Raw genomic sequence first — 19,767 nt, forward strand, 5'->3', positions numbered from 1 at the left:
ACGTCAGCTGAAAGTGGGGCCTGTGAAAGCCACCCCATGGTCTAATTAAATTTTTCAAACTTTAGATCATGACCCACAGTGAGAAATATAAATATATACATATATAAATAAAACAAAAATGTTATAAATAGTATTCACCCCTGTTAATGTGCAATGCATCCATATTATATTTTCCATTTTCTTTTGTTTTTTTCTTTTTTCCTTCCTTCCTCCTTTTCTTTCTTTCTTTCTTTTTTTCTTCCTTCCTTCCTTCCTTCCTTCCAGGGAGAGGGATTCTGGTTATAACTCATTAAGTTTATTTCATAATCCATGAATGCATGGTACCCCATTAGTCTAAGTAATTATAACATATCCATCATGAAATGACAGTCATGAGAAACCCCAGTGTGTGATATGCCCAGGTAGAGAGGACAGCGTTGGTCAGCCCATCCAGGGTGTGGTCCCTTGGCGGTCCCTTGACAGGTCTATGCCTGAGACAGAGGGGTATAACTGCCGACAGAGGGGTGACAGTGAGCACCTCCCCCAACTCCCAAGGCCCTGGCCCTAGCTCAGTCCTAACCAAGGTGCCCCTCAGCAGAGCTGGCTCCCCAAGCAGACTTTTCTCCAGATGGAGGTGTACTGACCTCCACTCAGCACCCAGGGTAAGCATGGAAATCAGATCTACCTGACAGTGAGGCTCACGCATGTGTTCATAGACAGGACAAAGTTTTATTGAGCACTAATCTGGAAATGGAAAGACATGTGGTCCTGTCTAGAAATCTTCTATCCAGTAGAAAAGACCAACCTGGAAACAGACCTTTGTAAGAGAAATACATGGACCATGCAACAATATAGAACTTTGGTTACACAGAGAGGAGCCCCTGAGCCAGGTTAGGAGGTCAGTGCATCCAGGAGGGCTTCTTAGAAGAGAGAACCCTAAACTGAGTCATCCAGGATCTCTACCATTTCCTCAGAGGCATGATGTTCTTTGTTATCTCAGGTCCTTAGCACCCAAATTCCCTTTACCTAGAATGTTCTTACCTTATCCCTGTGACCCTTCACTTGGCTAACTCCAATTCATTCTTCAGATCGCAACTTCAATGTCACTTCCTCCAGGAAGTCTTCCCTGATCATTATCTTTCCCAATAAACAAGGCTAGGTTTCCATCACATGCTCTTCTAACATTTGGCATTTCTCCTCTGAAGCTCTCAGTTACTCTTGAAATGATTCATTCAACTTAATGTCTGTTTTCCCCATTGGACTGTAAATTCCACAAGGACTGAGACCACATCTGTATTATTGTACACAAGGCCACTACCAAGTTTTGTGCCAGGAAGAGTACAGGTAGGTGCCCAACACTTAATGCCAAGTGATTAAATCAATGACTGGCCAGGAGCAACCAGGAGTAAGCAGGTGAGAGAGAACTGAGGAGCCCCAGCTCCTTCCAGGTGTAGACTCTAACTATGACGAGCAGAGCACTGGCCAGCACAACCTCCAGAGCCTCATGGAACCTTCCTAGATTGGCAAGGTAAAGAAGGCCTCACCTGGATGGAGAAGGTCTGCCCTTCAGGCTCATGGCGCCCCACCAGGGTGTAGCTGCCCTTCCCGGAGAGGTAGTAGTAGAGACCATCAAAAGTCTCCACGTGGTGCTGTCCCCATGCTCGGCAGATACTGTCCCGCTCAGGGCCGGCATTGTACACTGTGCCAGAGAAGAGAGAACCTATCCGTGCAGCTGCAGTGGGCCTCAGGCCAGAGGCTAGCAAGGCCAGCCCCTACCCCTCCCAGCCCAGGATCCCCAGGCCTCAGGCCCCCAGCTTTCCCTGTACCCATGGCCCACACCAGGGCTGGGACAGAGTTCAGACCCACCCATCTGACAGCGTGGTCCTGTGGCATTGAAGCGTCTACAGTCACAGAAGGCTGGGTATACACACTCGCCCCCGTTGAAACAGGAGAACAAGTCTGCAGGGGAGAGAGAAGGCACCCCCCCATTAAGCCAGGCTGGGCAGAACTCCGGGATACAGCACCTCCCTCATGCCAGGCACCAGACCGGGCCCTCCCAGAGCTGCGTGGCACTCAGATCTCCACCACAGGTGGGCTCAGCCTTCCTCAGTAGCTAGCCTTAGTGGCGGCACAAGTAGGATGCCTCAGATCTGGCTGCCTGGCTCCCTCCCTGACAGGAAGGCGGCGTGGGGTCTCAGAGTACCTGTCCTCAGTGTGCGTCAAGTGACCCCGGGCCATCCCCACCTGGGCCTTCAGCTCCCTCTGCTTAAAGTTCCTGGCCGCCACACAAGGCAGACTGAGTATGGAGCATGTGGGGTGAGTAGGGAGACTGCCCAGAGATCTTCAAGGACCATTCTTCCTCACTGTTCCTTAAGCTCAGGGGAAGACACCTAAGCATGACCCAGGGAGTGGGGAAATGCCTCACATTGAAAAGATGATAGACAGAAAGGCCACAGAGCACAGAGCACAATAAGACAGAGGGGAGCAGAGTGTGGTGAGGGAAGGAGCCAGGATGCAAGAGAAAGGGCCATGGACCACCAGAAAGGGTGAGGGGAGAGGCCACAGAAACAGGGTGAAGTGGAGAGAGGAAACAACCACTAAACAAGGAAGCCCCATCTCACAGACAGCATGAGAGGGAAAAGCCACAGGGCCATGGTCATAAGAACAGGACACCGGAGAGGAAGCTCTCCTCAGCCAGGAAGGAGAAAGCAAAATAGAGTTGGGAGGCCATGGCTGGGGAAGGTGGAAACCCTTGCAGGGCGAAGAGGACATAGGAGGCCCTGAGAAGAGCCTGGTTTGGCCTCACAGCTTCTCTGTGGACCAGAGCCCTCCCATAGGCCACGAGGAGGGGGTCACTTACAAGACGGAGCACATTTGGCCCGATGGAGTCGCCTTTCCCAGGAAGACATGGCCATGGAGTCCAGGACTTCAGTCTCCTTTTAAAGACAAGGAAGAAAACCCAGTCAGAGAGGGATTTCCTAAAGGTCATGACCCTTCCCATCCATCACCTGGAGGAGGGAGGCCCCTAGCCACTCCACCTCCCCAGGCCCACCTCTAAGAGGTCTGGGAGAATTCTCAGGCCTGCCCTAGGGGAGTGAAGGTGGAAGAGGAGTGAAGGTGGCATCTTGGCAGCCTGAAGATATTCCTTCCCCTCCATGCTCCCATATCCCCCCAGCCTCCCCTCTCTCCTTCCCTCCCTAGTACATTTTTGAGTCCCCCACAGCCCAACACAAAAACCCCTTATCTGGGGAACAAATATGTTTCCTCCTCACCACAGAATCCACAGGAGGCAGGCCTAGGAAACAAAGGCAGCCCCTTGCCCCAAGGCAGAGGAACATCTCAACCCATCTTCCACCCCAACCTTCCTCACAGGTCACCACCCACGGTCCTCAGAACTCAGCTCCAAGCCAGGATTCTCCCTGATACCATAAATCTGAGGAGGACACAGGCAAAGTTAGCTGAGAAATCCTATCTTCCAGGCCAGAAATCCCAACACGTGGTCTCTCCAGATATAAACCACCTGAAATTAGAACTATCCTGAACATCAGGTGTGTCCAGTCACCACAGAGCTAGCTGACTTGGATACCTGGGACCCTAGTCTGAGGTGGCTCATATCACCTGGCTCTGGGGTCTGGGGCACAGCAAGCTCCTCCCTTCTCAGAGCCCCAGCCTCCCTGTTTCTATAGATTACCAATGTGAACGGGACAAAGTCCCAGCCCTCGGGGAGTTCATATTCTTGTTCTCAAGGCCAACAAGGGACCAAGCACACTGTGGGTATCTGTCTCACGTGTCTTCCTCTCTCTCTGTCATCTCTACATCCTCGGGCAGAATCCCCAGCCTCTGGCCACGGACTTAGAACATGGAGAAGATTCAGAACCCTTCATCCCTGGAGCCCAGCCTCAGGTCTTTGCCCCTCCTTGGTGGGCCCAGTCTCTCCGCCTCATCCCTGGGTACTCACCACCTCCCTTTTCACTGTCCTGCTGACCCCTGGGAGGTCACTGGCCCCTCCTGGGCCTTGTCCCACTTTGGCCCCTGGTTCCTGGGTCCTCCCCAGCTCTCCTTACCCTGCACACCCAGCCTGAGCCCCAGGAGTCAGGCTTCCCGTCCTGGTCGTAATCGATCTCACGGGGCCTCAGAGAACATGGGAAAAACGATCGCCTTGCATCCCACAGGCCCCAAAGAGCTCTTAATGAAATGTAGTCTTTTTGTCTCTCCACTCCTCGCCCCCACCTCAGATGTGGCTTCTGAGATTGGTGTTAACGAGGGCAAGATAGCGCACGGAATCAAGGCCATTTTCTGGAGACATTTTTAAATCCTGCCCAAAAAGTTCATCTTCAATATAGATCAGAAATTTCTAGTCATTTCGATGCCAAGAACCTCTCTCATAATCGAGCAAATTCTATTGACCCAATCCTAGAAAAGTGTTTATAAATACATAGAATGAGACACAAGATGACAAAAGAAATTGATTATATTGCAATATAGTTATGAAAATATTTTATAAAAATGTGTGATTTGGTACTATTTGTCCTTGTTTATTACTACATTAAACAGCAAGATCTAACAATGGGTCTTATCATGGCCAGAGTTTTGAGGTAATGAGTATAAAGGAGATCTGGAAATACCAACAAGTGTGACACGACAATATCTGTGATTTCTCCTGGTGACAGTCACACACACTGCCACTGCTGTGTTGTGGTTTGTAGCCTACAGGCATAATTAAAGGGAGGCTAAATTTCAGTGAAATTGAGGTTCCTGTAAATAACAATGCATTTTCCCCCATCCTGCTCTATACGATCAGTTCTCTGGAGAATGGCTGTGCTCTGTAGGAATGTGGCAGCCCTGAAATGAAGGTTGCTTACCGGCTGGTCTGGGACCCCCACCCTTACCGAAGAGGCAAGTGCAGGCAGAAGCCCTTGAAGGATCCCCAGGTTCACTTTCTGGCTAATGACTTCATTCCTCCACACCCACTCCAGTGGGTTTAAAGGAAGGCCATCCTGACCCCTTATGTGCTCTAAGGAGAAACGTGAGAAACCTACTGGTGTTGTCTGTTCCAGATGCTTCCCAAGGAGAAAGGAGGGAGGCCTACCCTGGAGTCCAGCAAGGAAGGAATCCTGTCAGGGGAATGAGGTTCTTGGCTGAGGGTCATTTTCCCCGCCAAAACAAAGGTATTCCTGGAGTCCTGTGGGGCATTTATGTTGTGGGGCAACAGGCTGGCTCCGCCAGTAGACCTTGTTTCACCTGCTTCCTGGGGGCCCCCACAGGTCCCCCACCTACCTTGATATCATCATATATAAAAAGAATAACAGGGCGCTCAGATCATGATTTCAGTGTTGTGAGATGGAGCCCCGCAGTGGGCTACCTGCTTCTCTCCCTCTCCCTCTGCCCCTCCCAACCTTCTCTCTCAAATGAAATAAATAAACAAATCTTAAAACAACATCAACAACAAAAAAAACATTTTCTTTCAACTCAAACTGCATCCAACTGTGATTCTAAAACTTGGGACCTGAAAAAATGGTCAAACGAGAAATAAAAAGCCTAGATTATCTACCACTTACAGAATAAACAAGTTCTCTTCCTGCCTTCAGGGTCTTCCTACCTATATCCAAAAGGGAAGCATTGGGGGCACATTGTTTTCTATTATAAATGATACTCCCCAAACTGGCACAAGGAGCTGCCCAGAGCAGATCCCTAGGGCCAAGGTGTGTGAATTGAGGGTCAAGGTGCTCTGGGGGATCTGGCAGTGGGGTGGGCCAGATTTGTAACGCGTCTGCCATCATAGAAAAGATGCGTGCAGAACAGGATTGGAAAGAGAGCCTAAGTCACCTGATCCAGAGACCAAAAAAAATTGTCTCTCCTCTCAAAGCACCCTTGCTGGAGCCCTGGTCAAGGTATGGAATAGGGCCTCTTATGGGGTTTTGTACCTCCCCAGACCAGGCAGGGACAAGGGAACTTCACCTTCATACTTTCACCCCAGGGCACGGGAGAGTCCGACTATGTCCTGATTGCATCGTAGTGCCCTCCTCCCCAAATAAAACACAACGAAAACAAAAACAAACTGAACTGACCAAAGGGTCCCAAGAGATTAGTGAAGTGGGAATACAAGTGTCCCGTGAATTTGCATACTTCAGACATACACTAGGAACACTGTTCCCTTTCAAGAAACTGCAGAGACAACCTTCCTGCAACCTACAGACCTCCTGGCTAGCCCCAGTCCCAGACAGAAATAAGCCCCTCCCCGTGTAAGCCCCCCTTCCAGGCCTCCTCTCACCTGGCTTCCCATCACTGTTGCTGTATCCTCCGTGGCAAGGGTCACCTCCCGATGTCTGTGGCTAGATAAGAAACAAGCCTAACGTCAGGAAGGGGATAGGAATGGGACATGCCTCCCCACCACCCCAAGCACACCCCACCCTCAGCGCTAAAACCCTGGGGTCATCCACACCAGGAATAAAGGTGGGAGGCCTGGATGGGGCAGCCCCAAGCTTGTGCCTACTCACCTGGGCTTCTGGACCGGCTCTGGCCGCTGCAGCTGGCCATTACCCTGGACTGTGAGTGCTGCACCTGGGGACGATTGCGCTCCACTCAAGCCAGGCCTCCCTTTGTTGGGTCTCCCACCACCTGTCCCTCACCTGCCAGGAAGCCTCTTCTTCATCCCCCTATTCTCTCTCCTTACAGACTTCAATCCGTTCTCCCCCTCTCTGGCCACCTCTCCAACCGGGGTCTCCCTCTTTCCTCTTACTCTCTGTGCCCAGTTCTCTCTAGCTCTCCACCTGGGGTCTCTTCCATCCTGCCTAGCTTGGGACCCATTCTGCCCCCCTCCCTCACCCCCAACGGGCTGTCGCTGGCCTCTTTTTCCTTCTGTGCCCCCTCCGACCCTCTCCTTGGCTGTCGCCCTGACCTCCCTCCCTCGAACCTCTTTTTCCTCCCTTTTCTAGAATCTGCCGAAGCCCGTTCCCCTGAACATTCCCCCGACCCCCGCCTCCCCTAGTCCACACCCTTCTCACCGAGAGACTGCACCGGCAGGGACTGGCCCGCCGGCTCACCCCCCGCCAGCCAGATGCAGGCCAGAAGCAGGCAGAGCGCCGGCGTGGGGGCGCCAGAGGCCAGGGACCCCATGGGGTACAGGGAAACTGGGAAGCCTGAGCGCAGGGCCGGGGCGGGGAGCCCCCAATGCCTCTCCTTGCGAAGGCAGGGTCACATCTCCACTCCGCGGACACGGTCCCTTTCACTCTCTCGCCTGAGGGTTCCCTCGGCCCCTCCTCCCAGGCTCCTCCCCGAGCTAGAGTGACAGGAGAGCTCAGCTCATTACCATAACTTAGGCGCCAGCCTTTGCCTTTTTGCCGCTCTCGTCCTGTGGCCCATCCTCCCCGGAGGGGTCTGGATTCAGATCACTGGGCCCTAATACCCTGGGGGAGCAAGGAGGTAGCCAGTGCAGCCCCCAACATCCTTTACTCCTCAAAGATCCCCAACTTAGAAGCCTGGGTCTTGGCAGGCCCTTCCACCAGAGGCCCCAGGCACTTGTTTGTGTGAGTCCGGTCTTCCACTCTCCTTTCACAGATGCCCTGGGACATGCCACTCAGTGGTCAGTGGCACAACCAAGGCTCAAGGCTGCAGGATTCTGGCCTTTGCTCCCACCACTCAACCACGACAGCTTCCAGGACCCTGAGACCCTACGCTACCCACTCCCCCCCCCATTCTGAGCACCTCTAGGGAATGGATTGTGACTTAGTCCTCTGTATGCCCAGCACTAGTTCAGGCCCCAGCTCAGAAAGCGTTGACTGAAACACAGAAGTGCGTCACACTCCCAGATTACTGCTCCCGTCACGACCAGACTTCAACCACAACAGCAGCAGCAACAACAAAAGGAAAACAGCGACAAAACCAACCAACCAACAAAAACCACTTTAATTTTGTGAACAAGATACACTCCCTGTCCAGGAAGAATATTTTAATGCTGGAACTGTGGGCTTGGGAGCCTGGAGAACCTGTGAAGCATTCTCTCGGGCACTTAAGTGTGGGAGTGCCAACCGGATGCAAGCCTTGCAGATAATTATGATGATGAAGATCACGATGGTAGTGGTGGCCCCAGGAGACCCCTAGGCAGGGATATAGACTTGGGAAGCATGCATTCATTCATCCATTCAACAAATGTGTTGAGCATCTATTTCTTACCACACAGTGTTCTGGGAATATAGTGGTAAATAAAGCACACTTCCCCACACACAGTATTTGAAGCCATAGGCATGGATGAGAGGAAGAGGAGGGAGTCAAGGATGGAACCCTTGTTAGGGAATAGATGAAGGCAGGGGAAGCTTGAAAAGGAACATTCATAGGAGAGGAGAGCAGGGCCTCAGTGCCATCCTCAAAACCAAGAGGGGAAGCATTTAAAGAAGGAGAGGGTCTGTGGGAGTGCTGCTCATGGAAAAGGACTGAGGTGGCTAGTGGACAGCATTTCCCTTGTAAGGGAAATTTTCCACTCTGCTGGATTCTAACTATGACATAACAGCCATATGACTTAGTTAAGAGATGTAGAGAATCAACAAAGTAAGCTGGAGGGGAATGTATTTTGAGTATCTTTCCTGGACCTTTGACAATCCCACAAGTCTTCTTCTTTTATCTTGGACTTAACTAGTTAATACTAAGGTGAGAACATGGGTAATATTTGAAGGTTCCTCTCCAGGAAGGCTTTACATCCTAAACCAAGCAATAATTTAGTCCCAGTAAAAATAAGTCTGTTGGCAAAACTTTAGGTATTGGGGATAAATGAAAAGGGTAGGGGGTCTGTTACAGTTACAGTTGTAAGTTGTAAGTTACAGTTGTAAGTGTCCCTGAAGTTACACTATTTTGGGTTGCTGACCATCTCCCTGTCCTCTGCCCCCTGACCTGTTGCCAACAGGTCAGGCCCCCACCCTGGGTTAACTCCAGGCACTAGCTAGCTCCACAATTAAAGAGCTCATTCTCTCCCATTCACATCTGTTTTTATCACCCCTCTCCTGATCCCCCTCTTCCCTCTCAGTCTGTCCCAGGCTTGGTTCATCATTGTCTTTGCACTCCAGCGCTAGACCTAGGAGTTGAACAAACTTTGGTTGAATTGAATCAAATGAACCAGATGGGGTCTCCGCCCTGGGTAAAGTCAGCAGTAAACCAGGATGTCCTTGCCAGGCCCTTCCATGCCTCAGTGAGAGAGAGTGTGTGTGTGTGTTTGGAGTGGGTTTGGGCTCGGGAGGTGGGAAGGGAAGTTGGCTCAAGAGAGGCACTGCCTAGCCCTCAGTGGTTCAGGCCTCTGTGAGGGGCTTAAGACGCAGCCTCCAAGGAATTCACAGATCAAAGATTTCTTCTGACTGGAAATAAGCCCATGGAGAAGGTCATTATAGAAAGGACTCGGGGGGCGCCTGGGTGGCTCAGTGGGTTAAGCCGCTGCCTTGGGCTCAGGTCATGATCTCGGGATCCTGGGATCGAGTCCCACATCGGGCTCTCTGCTCAGCAGGGAGCCTGCTTCCCTCTCTCTCTCTCTGCCTGCCTCTCTATCTACTTGTGATCTCTCTCTGTCAAATAAATAAATAAAATCTTAAAAAAAAAGAAAGGACTCGGAGGTGAGATGCCTGGCAGGGGGTGAAAACCTCAGGAGCACGCAAATGGGCCTCTATTTGCGTATCCATACATTATCCCTACCTACTCTCCTGACACTCTCGGGACCTCAAAAAAGTATTCTTTTTTTTTTTTTTAAAGATTTTATTTATTTATTTGATAGAGAGAGATCACAAGTAGATAGAGAGGCAGGCAGAGAGAGAGAGAGAGAGAGAGGGAAGCAGGCTCCCTGCCAAGCAGAGAGCCCGATGCGGGACTCGATCCCAGGACCCTGAGATCATGACCTGAGCCGAAGGCAGCGGCTTAACCCACTGAGCCACCCAGGCGCCCTCAAAAAAGTATTCTGACCGCCACAAAAAAGTCTCGAACTCCAGCCCAAGCCTCCCGAGATCCTCTCCTTCCGCCGCTTGTATTTGGGGATCATTCCGAGGGGAGCGCTGGCCTGGAGTCCAATCACCGCCACCGCCACCACATACACACCCCCCAGGCCTTTTGCTCCGCGGTTGTCGGTGGGAGGCGACAAGCTTCAGGACAGGTGTCTCGGGCTTCCCAGCCGCTCCGCCCAGGCCCCGCCCCCACCGCGCTTAGGCCCCGCCCCCACAGCTCTCAGGGCCGGCGGATCTCCCGTGAGGCTCCTGCCGGCTTGCAGCCACCCGGCACCCGAAGGAGTGAGCTGTGTAGCGACTCGATCTGTGTCGCGGCTCGATCTGGCGCAGCCATGGACCGGAAGGTGGCTCGAGAATTCCGACACAAGGTCAGAGCTGCTAGGGACCCCTAAAGCGTTCAGGACCCCGGAGTCCTGGCAGGGTGGTGGGGGATGGACACACCCGGCGCCACCCCTCCCTTTTCCAGTGTGGCCTTAGGGCTGTGGAACCTGAGGGTTGTTTGGTTTCCAGCAGAGATCCCAGTAAAATAAGGGAAGGGGCACTAGGACTCTAGGTGTAGGAACCCATAAACGGATCTTCAGACAGTGTCCTTCCTCCTTCCGCCTTGCAGGGCTGGGACTTTTCTGGGGTTGGAATTCCTCCCAGCCTTGGCCTGAGACAGGACGCTTCTTGGACTTGTCCCATAGTGGGCAGAACCCAGCTCCTAGTGCCCCAAGCTGAGGGCTGTTGGAGCACACAGAGAGGGTATGGGGCAGTGTCTGAGAGGTGGGGATCGGTGGAAAGGGAAAGTTTCTCTCTGTCCTATCCAAAAAAAAAAAAAAAAAATAGAGAGAGTTAGAAAGCATTTTAGCCAACTCCCCCTCCCCCGCCCCCACTTCAGGTCGTTTCTTAGGGCCTGAGAAGCAGCTGAGGAACCAGTGCTGTCCAGGAGGCAGAGGGAGGAAAGGAGGAAGTACATAAGGAAAGTCAGCCAGATCCTTCAGGCAGTGCCACATCTCCCCTGGTGTGTCCCAAAAGGCACCTCAAGGATGGTCCAGGATTCTCAGAGGTCCTCCCTGAACGCTACAGGATTTCACCCAGGGCATTTCCAGAACTGTTTCCAGAGCTGTGCAGGAGCTGCTGAGGCCCTGAGGCCAGAGAGGACCATTGGAGGTGACTCAGTGGACCTCCCCACCAGGACTCAGGATGCTTCAGAGCCCAAGGATGAAGCCAGGGGTGTCCAGAACTACCCACGGGCCCTGCCTCAGGGACAGGTGACTGAGCACCCTGACTCACATTGCCCACAGGGGCAGTGTCTTTAGACCAAACCGAACCTCTTCTGAGGCCTGAGCGGGTAGAGCTCAGGTAGGCAAGGTCAGGGTGCTTAGCCCCTCTCTCACCATAGAGAGGCCCAGAGGAGCCAGAGGAGCCAGCCAATGTGGGGGCACCAGAGCTAAGGACCAGGGGCCAATCATTCATTTAATGAATGTATTCTGAATGCCCAATCTGTGCTAGACCTCTCTGTGCCCTCAAATTGCTGGCGGGGCAGGTGGGCGGCAGACCTCACACTAACAATGACCATGGCTGGGTGCTGAGTGTTGGGGTCAAGGTGGTATGGTAGAAAGGGGAAGCTCATACCAGCAGAGGCCTCCTAAAAAAGAAGCCTTGGGTATTCTAAGAGTAAGAGATAGCTGGAAGTTCAGCAGGAGATTGGGGGCTGGCGAATATCAAGGGAAGTATAAGACTGTCCAGCAGTGTGTCCTGTTGCACAGGGACAGGAGGAGAGAAATTTCAGCTGCTGAGGACATTTGGTGAGTGTAGATTTCAGGCAACCCACTTTGAAGGAACACTACCTCCCGTCCCCTCCCCCAGGACTCAGGCTTGAATTTCAGTTTCCTGCGCCTGGGCAGAAAGTAACACCCAGTCCTCTTTGGCCTTTTTCCTGTGGGTACCAGTCTTTGCCTCTTTTTCGAGAATTACCTCTGGGGTCCCTGGTGGCTGACAGCGCCCTGGAGTTAGCCTCTGTTTCTCTTCTCCAGGCCCTGCAGGCTCCAACAGGCCTCAGGCCTCTGTGTTTCCACTGCCCGGCTCTTCCTCATCACAAGAGTCATTACCTATTAATGTTCCTGTGTGTGCAGGCGGGGCAGACACCAGGCTGGGGCCCCAGATTGGACTTTGTGCCCTGCTGCTTCCCAGACAGCAGCAGCCTTGCCCTCCCAGACTGGAGATCATCTAGCAACCCGAGAGAGAGGACAAAGCAGCAGAGCATACAAATGGGGCGTACAGCCGTACTGGGTGAAATTTACAGCTCCTGTCTGTTGCTTCCTAGCTGTCCCTTGCTTAGTGTTGCGGAGCACATTTACCCGTGGGAATGGTTTGTAATCTTTAGTTGTTGGCGATGACATGACAAGTGGCATATTGTCATGGAACATGCTATGTGGCCTTGAGCAAGTTATTCACCTCTCCAAGCCTCAGTTCTTTGATTTGTTAAATGAGGATAACAGTAATATTTAGCTAGTAAGGTTCTTGTGAGTGTTGGATGAAATCTACATGCGTGCGGGGAGTTTAAATAGACCCTGGCATTTAGTGAGTCCGCAAAAAATGTCCCTTGTTGTTGTCTATTACCTGTTAGTTATAGGGAGAACTGGGGTCAAATCTCAGCTCGGCCACTCACTACCAGTGAGATCTTGGGCAAGTCATTGAATCTCTCTGAGCTCTCTTTTCCTCAGCTGTGAGATGAGGTTCAAAGTGCTTACCTCACTGGACCATTAGGACTAAATAGGAATTCAAGGATTGGCTGCTCTGGACCTATAGTAACCATCTGGTCCACAGTCACCTGCCAATACCTGCAGAGTATCCTGGGGGAGGAGCCAGGAGGCTCCAGGCTGGTGAGTAGAGTCTGTTCCTCTGGGCTTATGCAGTTTTTCAAGGACATCGGCAACACTGGCATGCTCTTTCCAGCAACAGCCTTGGGTGGGAATACCAAGGAGCAGGGAGGAGAGCATCAAAGACTAATCTCTTCCCTGAAGAACCAGATTTTCAAAAGAAGGCTCTTCCTCTCGGCTCACTGCACCTGCCCGTTGCAGGAACTTGGTTACTCATTTGCTCAAAGGAGTTTTTATTGCCTGGTCAGCAATCATGCATTTATGGATATCTGTAGTGTACCCTGCCCAAGTCCAGGCACCTGGGTGGGGAAGAGGGGATAAGTAAGGAGGTCAGAAAGAGCCCCTGCCTTCCAGTGTTTTGTGATCATGCATGCATACGTGTAATAGACATTGACTGGGCTGCTAATACACGCCCAACAGTACTGTAACCATTGAATAATAAAACAAAGTCCCTGGCTCCTTAGTGGAGAAGACAGACAGTTAACAAGTAAGCCAATACAAGTATCATAGAATGCCAAGTAGTGACAAATGCTATGAAAAAAAAAATGGGGGTGAGAGGATAGAGAGAAACCACATGGTAGTCAGGAAGGTCTCTCTGAGGAGGTGATATTTGAACAGACATTCAGAAAGAAGTGAGGGAAGGAGCCACGCGGATATATAGGGAAGAACATTCCAAGAAGAGGGAACAGTGAGTACCAAGGCCCTGCTTTAGGGACAGCAGATAGGATGGTGTTTCTGAGAGGAAATACGGATTGAAGAGTATTGGATGTTGGATGAGAGTGGGGTCGGGGCCATGAAGGCCTTGGTCAGGACTTTGGGTTCTCAGAGTGATGGGAACCAGCAGGGGAGTGATCTGACTGCTTTATATTTAAAAGGGATTGTTCCAGGTGCTGGTAGAGCAGACTGAGGGGACCAGGAGCAGAAGGGGGACCGCAGACAGGAGGCTGCTGCAGCAGCCCAGGCCAGGGGTAGGGACTTGGACTAGCATGAGGAGCGGTCAGACCAGGAACCCAAGAAAAGGTAGATCTGACGGGCTCTGCTAATGGGTGGCTTTGGGTGTGGAGAGAAAGGCATCAAGAGGGCGTCTACATTTGGGGAGGAGCAGGTTGGTGGGGACAGGCGGGGAGGCGGCAGAGCTCCATCTTGAATGTTTTAAGATCAAGATGCCTGTTTGTCCATTAAGTAGAGAGGTGACTAAGAAGCCAGTAGCTGTGGGAGCCTGAAGATGGTGGGGAGAGGTCAATGCTGGAGCCTCAGTGAGTCCTTGAGGAATAAATGGCAGTTCAGCCCCGAGACTGATGAAGTCACTTAGGGACGTGGTGCTGATGAAGAGAAGGCCCAGAACAGAGCCAGAGCACCCCAACCTTTAGAGGAGAGAAGGAGAGAAGGAGCAGCACGTGAGGTAGGAGAGGCAGGGGAAGGAGGGTATGCTCAGCTGTGCTAAGCACTGGGTCAGATGCCATGAGCTAGCTAGCAGGACACAAGTGTCTTGAAAAGACGAAGAATAATAAAACAAGAATCAAATATACCCAGTACTATTCGGGAATCATGCTGTGAAGGCCTGGGAGGAAGTGAGGCTGGATCCATTCATCCCACCAGCATTTATGGAGGGGCCCCGGTCTGCCAGCTGCTGAGAATACACTCAGCGTTCTCACTCACTCATTTAGTTAAATAAAACTAAACAAACACTGAAAACTTAATTTGCACTGTGGCACTGTGGCAAGCATTTAATGATTATTAATTCAATGAATAATAAAAAAAAGAAAAACAATGATTAATCCCTCAGAGAAGGATGAACTCCTATAAAACAGGTACTTTTAGCCCCATTTTACAGATGAGGAAAATGAGGCACAGAGAAGTGCAGACCCAGGTGGAGAAGGGGCTTGTTGGCCTCCCCTTGCGCCCTCTTCACAGGCCTGGGTCTGGGCCACACCCACATGAGTGGGGCGACAGGGGAGTAAAGAGAAAACGTGCAACACAGCTTGGCGCGTGGCATGGCAGAGGTGGGAACAAAGTGGTGTCGCGGGCACGGAGAATGACAGGACAGGCGTTGTGGGGAGCACGAGGGAAGGCTAGACAAGGGGAGCTGATGTTTGAGGTATCTGGAAGGTGAAGGAAGAGCTCACAGAGAGGAAATGATGCTGCCCATTCCCCCACCACCACCACCACCACTAAGAACCACAGGAGCCAACAGGGTGTGGAACAGGGCCTGGGGTCACAGCAGGAGGCCAGGTTCTCCTGAAGGGGGTGAGGGCAGAACAGGGGAGAACCAGGGCTGCCGCGAAAAGCTCAGCCCTGTGTGTAAGGTGATCCAGCAGGGAGCAGCCAGCTGAGGAGTCAGAGCCCCATCTCCTTTCTCCTCAGGCCCTCTCATCACTGGCTGAGTGTCAGAGGGCAGGGGGCCCAGGCAGAGCCTCCTGGGACACAGGGCAGCACGGAGAAGGCTGCAGAGTGGGCCTGGGGGAAGGAAGAGATGCAGCCACATTTCCAAGCCCTTGAAATCTTGGAGCCCTGGGCACTGTGGAGGTACTTCATATATATTCACCTATTTAATCCCCAGAACAGCCTGAGGAGGGCAGATGTTCCTCGATCGGAACATTATTTAATTTGCTTTTGCTCTCGTTCTCGCTCCCCGGATGCACACGTGGAGTTGTATTTGCAGGAGCTGAATGTGGTTTGCTCTCCCCCCAACCCGTGCAGCTGTCCTGAAGGGCCAGTCCGTATGGAGGAATGCTGGGACATGTGGCTGGATAGGACCCAAGGTTAAACCCAGCATTTGCCTCAAGTGCCCCAGACAAGGGGCCTGAACCCCCAGTCCCCCCGCCATACAGACTGAGAGCAGACGGGCCCATCAAGCATCAGCCAGAGAAGGCTGCCTCGGGACAAAGGGGACCAGACACAGGTGGGCAGGGAAGGAGGGATAGAGATGATAATGTCTTTGTAGGTGGTGGGCTCCTTTAGGGTTTCTGTGTCCATATCAGGAGAGATCCAAGAAAAGGAAAGACTTTTTAAAAAATATTTTATTTATTTATTTGAGAGAGCGTGCGAGAGAGAGAGCGCGCACACACGTGCACGAGCAGGGGTGGTGGGGGGTGGGGCGCAGAACCGCAGAACGACTGGGGCTCCATCCCAGTCGTAACCTGGGTCTAGGTTACAGATCCAACCCGGATCGTAACCTGAGTCAAAGGCAGATGCTTAAACTGACTGAGCCACCCAGGGTCCCTGAAAAGGAAAAGCTTTTAAAATCTAATTAGAAAAAGAAGACATAGTGTCTTGCACACAGTAGTTGCTGAATAAATGTGTATTAGACAAATACATACAAAAAGTTGTATCTGGTAAGTGGATACCCTGTGGTGGCTAGAAAAAAGGCAGAGGTTTTGGAGCCTACGGGTGTGAGTTGGAGTCTCGGCTCTGCTGCTTCCTCGGGCCTGTCTTTCCTCATCTGTCCGGTGTGGTGATGATATCCATGCACATCAGAGGGCGGTTAGAAGGTTAAAGAGAATTCATGTCAAGTTCCTCAGACACGGCTGGCAGTCAGTAAGTGAGAGTATGGCCTGAACAAGCGAACAAGGAGAGTCCAAGGACTGGCTTCAGGAACCCCCTGCTCTAGGGCACTTTGTGCCATTCTCCTGATACCTGGTGCTCAGGGTAAAGCACCCGGCACACAGTAGGTCTTCAACAGCACTGTGCTGTGCAGAGGCGCACAGTGCCTGCCCGATGAGAACACACTCCAGTTGCTCTAGTCCAGAGCCTTCCTTCTATCCTCTTGGCTCAGCCCTGGCTCACCACCTTCCCGGCACTCCTCCGCACACATCTGCCACAGTCTCCTGGTTCTGTCCCTCTTAGCTCTGTTCCAGTGGTCCCAGAAGAGTGGGTCCCAGACTTGGGCAAGACCACCCTGTCTTGTCACACCTGAATGCTGCTTTCATTTAAGGGGAGTCCGAGCCCCGTCTTGGAGAGTCTTTCCTAACTTTGCGCAGCTCAGGGCCTCCTCACCCCCCTCCCAGCCTGAGGCCCTTCTCACCCTCTTTCTCAGACGTGGGCTAAAGAGAGAGTAGTAAAGACTACAGTATGTAGAGATTCACACTGCACTGCCCTGGGGGTGGAATTTGGGGCTTTGACCCACCAGTTCCCCTGGGATCGAGGTGCTAATGAAACAGCTCCTGACCCCGACCTTTGAGTCCCAGCCATTGACGTCAGCAAACTTGAAATGATGTAACTTGATTCTCCCCTGGGGGGGAAGCGGGGGACTGAAGGGGCCTGGAGAGGTGAAGGAGTGGCCAGGAGGCTGACTAGTGGACAGAAGTCGGGGCCAAGGCAGCCTAGACCAGGCCAGGCCAGGGTGGAGTGGCCCCTAACACTGGAGGCACGGAAGACGGTCGGGGACTTCTGGTGGGTGGCATGTGCTATCTGAGCGAATGGCCCAAATCCTTTCTGAAGGCAGTTATCCGGCACTATAGCCACCATCAGGTAAGACAGTGGGCTTCTTCCAGACCAGGGAGGACCCTGGCACGGCCACTCTAGATCCTGGAGACATGGCCGCGAGGGTGAGCAGCAACACTGCTGTCATGGGGGTGCGTCACTGTCATAGGAAGGGGCAGGTGTGTGCATATGAAGGTGTGTGCCCCGAGGGATGAGGGTCAGCCTGGCCTCATCCGGATGTGCAGAGGCACTCTCGTGGCCCCATCGGGGTGATCTGCATGTGGCTGATGGGGTCAGAGGACCAGCCTGGCCCCTGGTTGCCCTTCTCTTGCAGCCGCAGCCCTGTTGGGATGCTGGGGAGTGGCAGGGGCCTCCCTCTCCCTGGGGTCCACTGTGGGCATGCTGGGCCTAGGACTAGAACTCTGCCCTTGGGTTTTCTAGGTGGATTTTCTGATTGAAAATGATGCGGAGAAGGACTATCTTTATGACGTGCTACGGATGTATCACCAGTAAGTGGGGGGGGGGGGGTCGTGCTCCTGCGGACTCCCTGGGAATCTCTGTCTATAGGGAGCCCTCGGGTGGGTTGTTCTAAGACAGGGGAACCTCCCCTTCCCATTCTGGGGAGCTCTGGGAGGGAGGCGGATGCTCCATGCTCCTGGGAATCTAACGGACACGTCCTTCACTTGCCTCAGCAAATATTTACTCCTATACTCAAAGAATGGTTCTTTTCTAGGAGCTGAGGGTACACCAGGGAACAAGTCAGCCTGGCCACTGACCTCAGGTTGCTCATAATCCAATGGGGGAGGCTGTCAAGAGAGGTTCAATAGAATATGATTGCTGAGATGGAACCATAAATGCCAGAGGGCCCCAGCCACACGTCCGTTGTCATTCACCTGCTTCTTTATTCATTCAGCACACTTTCTAAGCTCCTGCCACTTGCTGGGCACCATGCGGAATCTGGAAATGAATAAGTTCTACGTTATTTCTTCCAGTAACTCGTGGCCTAGTGGGGGAGTATACAGACTCTACAAACACAAAGAACTCTAATAGGAGTTGCAGGAATGTAACTGCTAAGGTGAAGTAAAAGCCAGATAGGAAGAAAGGAGTCTTGCTTCTAATCATAGGGCGGCGGGGGGGGGGGGGGGGGGGGGGAGGGTGGCTGGACCAAGAAGGCATGAGCTAGGTTTTGGAGGCTAAGAAGGGTGTCGACAGGTGGAAATATCAGAGGACATTCCAGTCGGAGGGATCAATAATGACTACAAGTGCAGAGACATGAAAACACAGAGGGTAAATGGGAAATGACAGGTAATCTGGGGGAGCAGAACTCAAGGCACACAGGACCAGCCACAGGCCCGGAGAAGCTCCGTAGAGACAGGTCATGGAGGCCCTGAGCCTGCTGAGGAGAAAGGATGGTGGCTTCTGGGCATACGGAACCATTGAAGGGTTTTGAGGAGAGTGACTTACACTTAGAAAATATGAGACGAACATGACCAGGTTGGTGGCAGCTGGAGAAGGGCAGGCCAGAGACACTAAGGGTTTGAACGGTGCAAGGAGGAGTCATATGAGAGATACTATGAGGGCAGACTTGACAGAGCTTACTGTGGAGCAGAAGTGGGGCCATCAGCATCTCCTATGAAGTTTCCTGGCTAGAGACATCCTGGACTTCAGAAGTAGGCAGAGCTGAGTTTGAATCCTGGTTGAGTTCATCTGTAGAACTGGTTAACAATCCCTACCTCACCAGTTTCCCTCTGACAGTTTTTGGAAAACAATGAGGCTCTTACAAAGCACCTGGCCCAGAGTTAGGGCCTCTGGGCGTTTCAGGAGCATTCTTTCCATTTCCAGGGACTGCACCCAGTGGGTGGGGACCCAGCCTGGGACTGCTGCCTCTGGGAACCCTTGGGTGTCAGAGGCCATGGCCACGGGTAGAGCTCCAGGTATTCCCGGTGTCTCTGCAGAACCATGGATGTGGCCGTGCTTGTGGGGGACCTGAAGCTGGTCATCAATGAACCTAGCCGCCTACCACTGTTTGACGCCATCAGGCCCCTGATCCCTCTGAAACACCAGGTGGAGTACGACCAGCTGACGCCCCGGCGCTCCAGGTACAGGGGGTGCTGCCAGGCCAGAGGAAGTGGTGAGAAAGGTCACCTGGTTGAACGGGGTCACTCACTCATGAGTGGGTCAGTGGTGGCAGTCAGGCTGGCACTGGGCCCTCACCGACTTCTCCTGCGGCAGGAAGCTGAAGGAGGTGCGTCTGGACCGTCTGCACCCCGAAGGCCTCGGCCTCAGCGTTCGTGGGGGCCTCGAGTTCGGCTGCGGGCTCTTCATCTCCCACCTCATCAAAGACGGCCAGGCAGACAGTGTCGGGCTCCAGGTGAGCAAGCAGAATCCAGTGGAATGGGGGGTCAGGGCCTCAGGCTTCCTGTCTCCCCACAGAACGTGGTCACCTTGCCTTTCTGGGACTCTGGGGGAGGAAGAAGCTGACACATCCTGACAGATTTTCCTCAGGCCCATAGACATCAGGCTGCAGG

At 52.6% G+C, this 19,767-nt stretch overlaps 2 protein-coding genes across 3 annotated transcripts in view; one reads left to right on the plus strand and one right to left on the minus strand.

Annotated features, from left to right (window-relative positions):
* Positions 1–7,095, minus strand: part of OTOG (otogelin) — a 77,845-nt gene extending 70,750 nt beyond the window's left edge. The window contains exons 1-6 of the mRNA XM_046015863.1: positions 6,984–7,095; positions 6,477–6,540; positions 6,251–6,311; positions 2,840–2,915; positions 1,846–1,938; positions 1,524–1,678 (exon numbers count right to left, since the gene is read on the minus strand). Of these exons, the coding sequence (XP_045871819.1) occupies positions 1,524–1,678; positions 1,846–1,938; positions 2,840–2,915; positions 6,251–6,311; positions 6,477–6,540; positions 6,984–7,095 (561 nt within the window). The remainder of the gene's footprint in view (positions 1–1,523; positions 1,679–1,845; positions 1,939–2,839; positions 2,916–6,250; positions 6,312–6,476; positions 6,541–6,983) is intronic.
* A 3,070-nt stretch (positions 7,096–10,165) lies between these two features.
* The window catches only part of USH1C (USH1 protein network component harmonin), a 46,498-nt gene continuing 36,896 nt past the window's right edge, over positions 10,166–19,767 (plus strand). Inside the window, exons 1-4 of one of the 2 annotated variants that reach the window (XM_046017932.1) lie at positions 10,166–10,321; positions 17,681–17,748; positions 19,195–19,338; positions 19,472–19,610. In XM_046017932.1, the coding sequence (XP_045873888.1) occupies positions 10,286–10,321; positions 17,681–17,748; positions 19,195–19,338; positions 19,472–19,610 (387 nt within the window). In that variant the 5' untranslated portion in view covers positions 10,166–10,285. The remainder of the gene's footprint in view (positions 10,322–17,680; positions 17,749–19,194; positions 19,339–19,471; positions 19,611–19,767) is intronic. The other variant, XM_046017931.1, reaches the window with a different exon arrangement.

Source organism: Meles meles, chromosome 8 (genome assembly GCF_922984935.1).
Source record: "Meles meles chromosome 8, mMelMel3.1 paternal haplotype, whole genome shotgun sequence".
Classification (NCBI taxonomy): Eukaryota; Metazoa; Chordata; class Mammalia; order Carnivora; family Mustelidae; genus Meles; species Meles meles.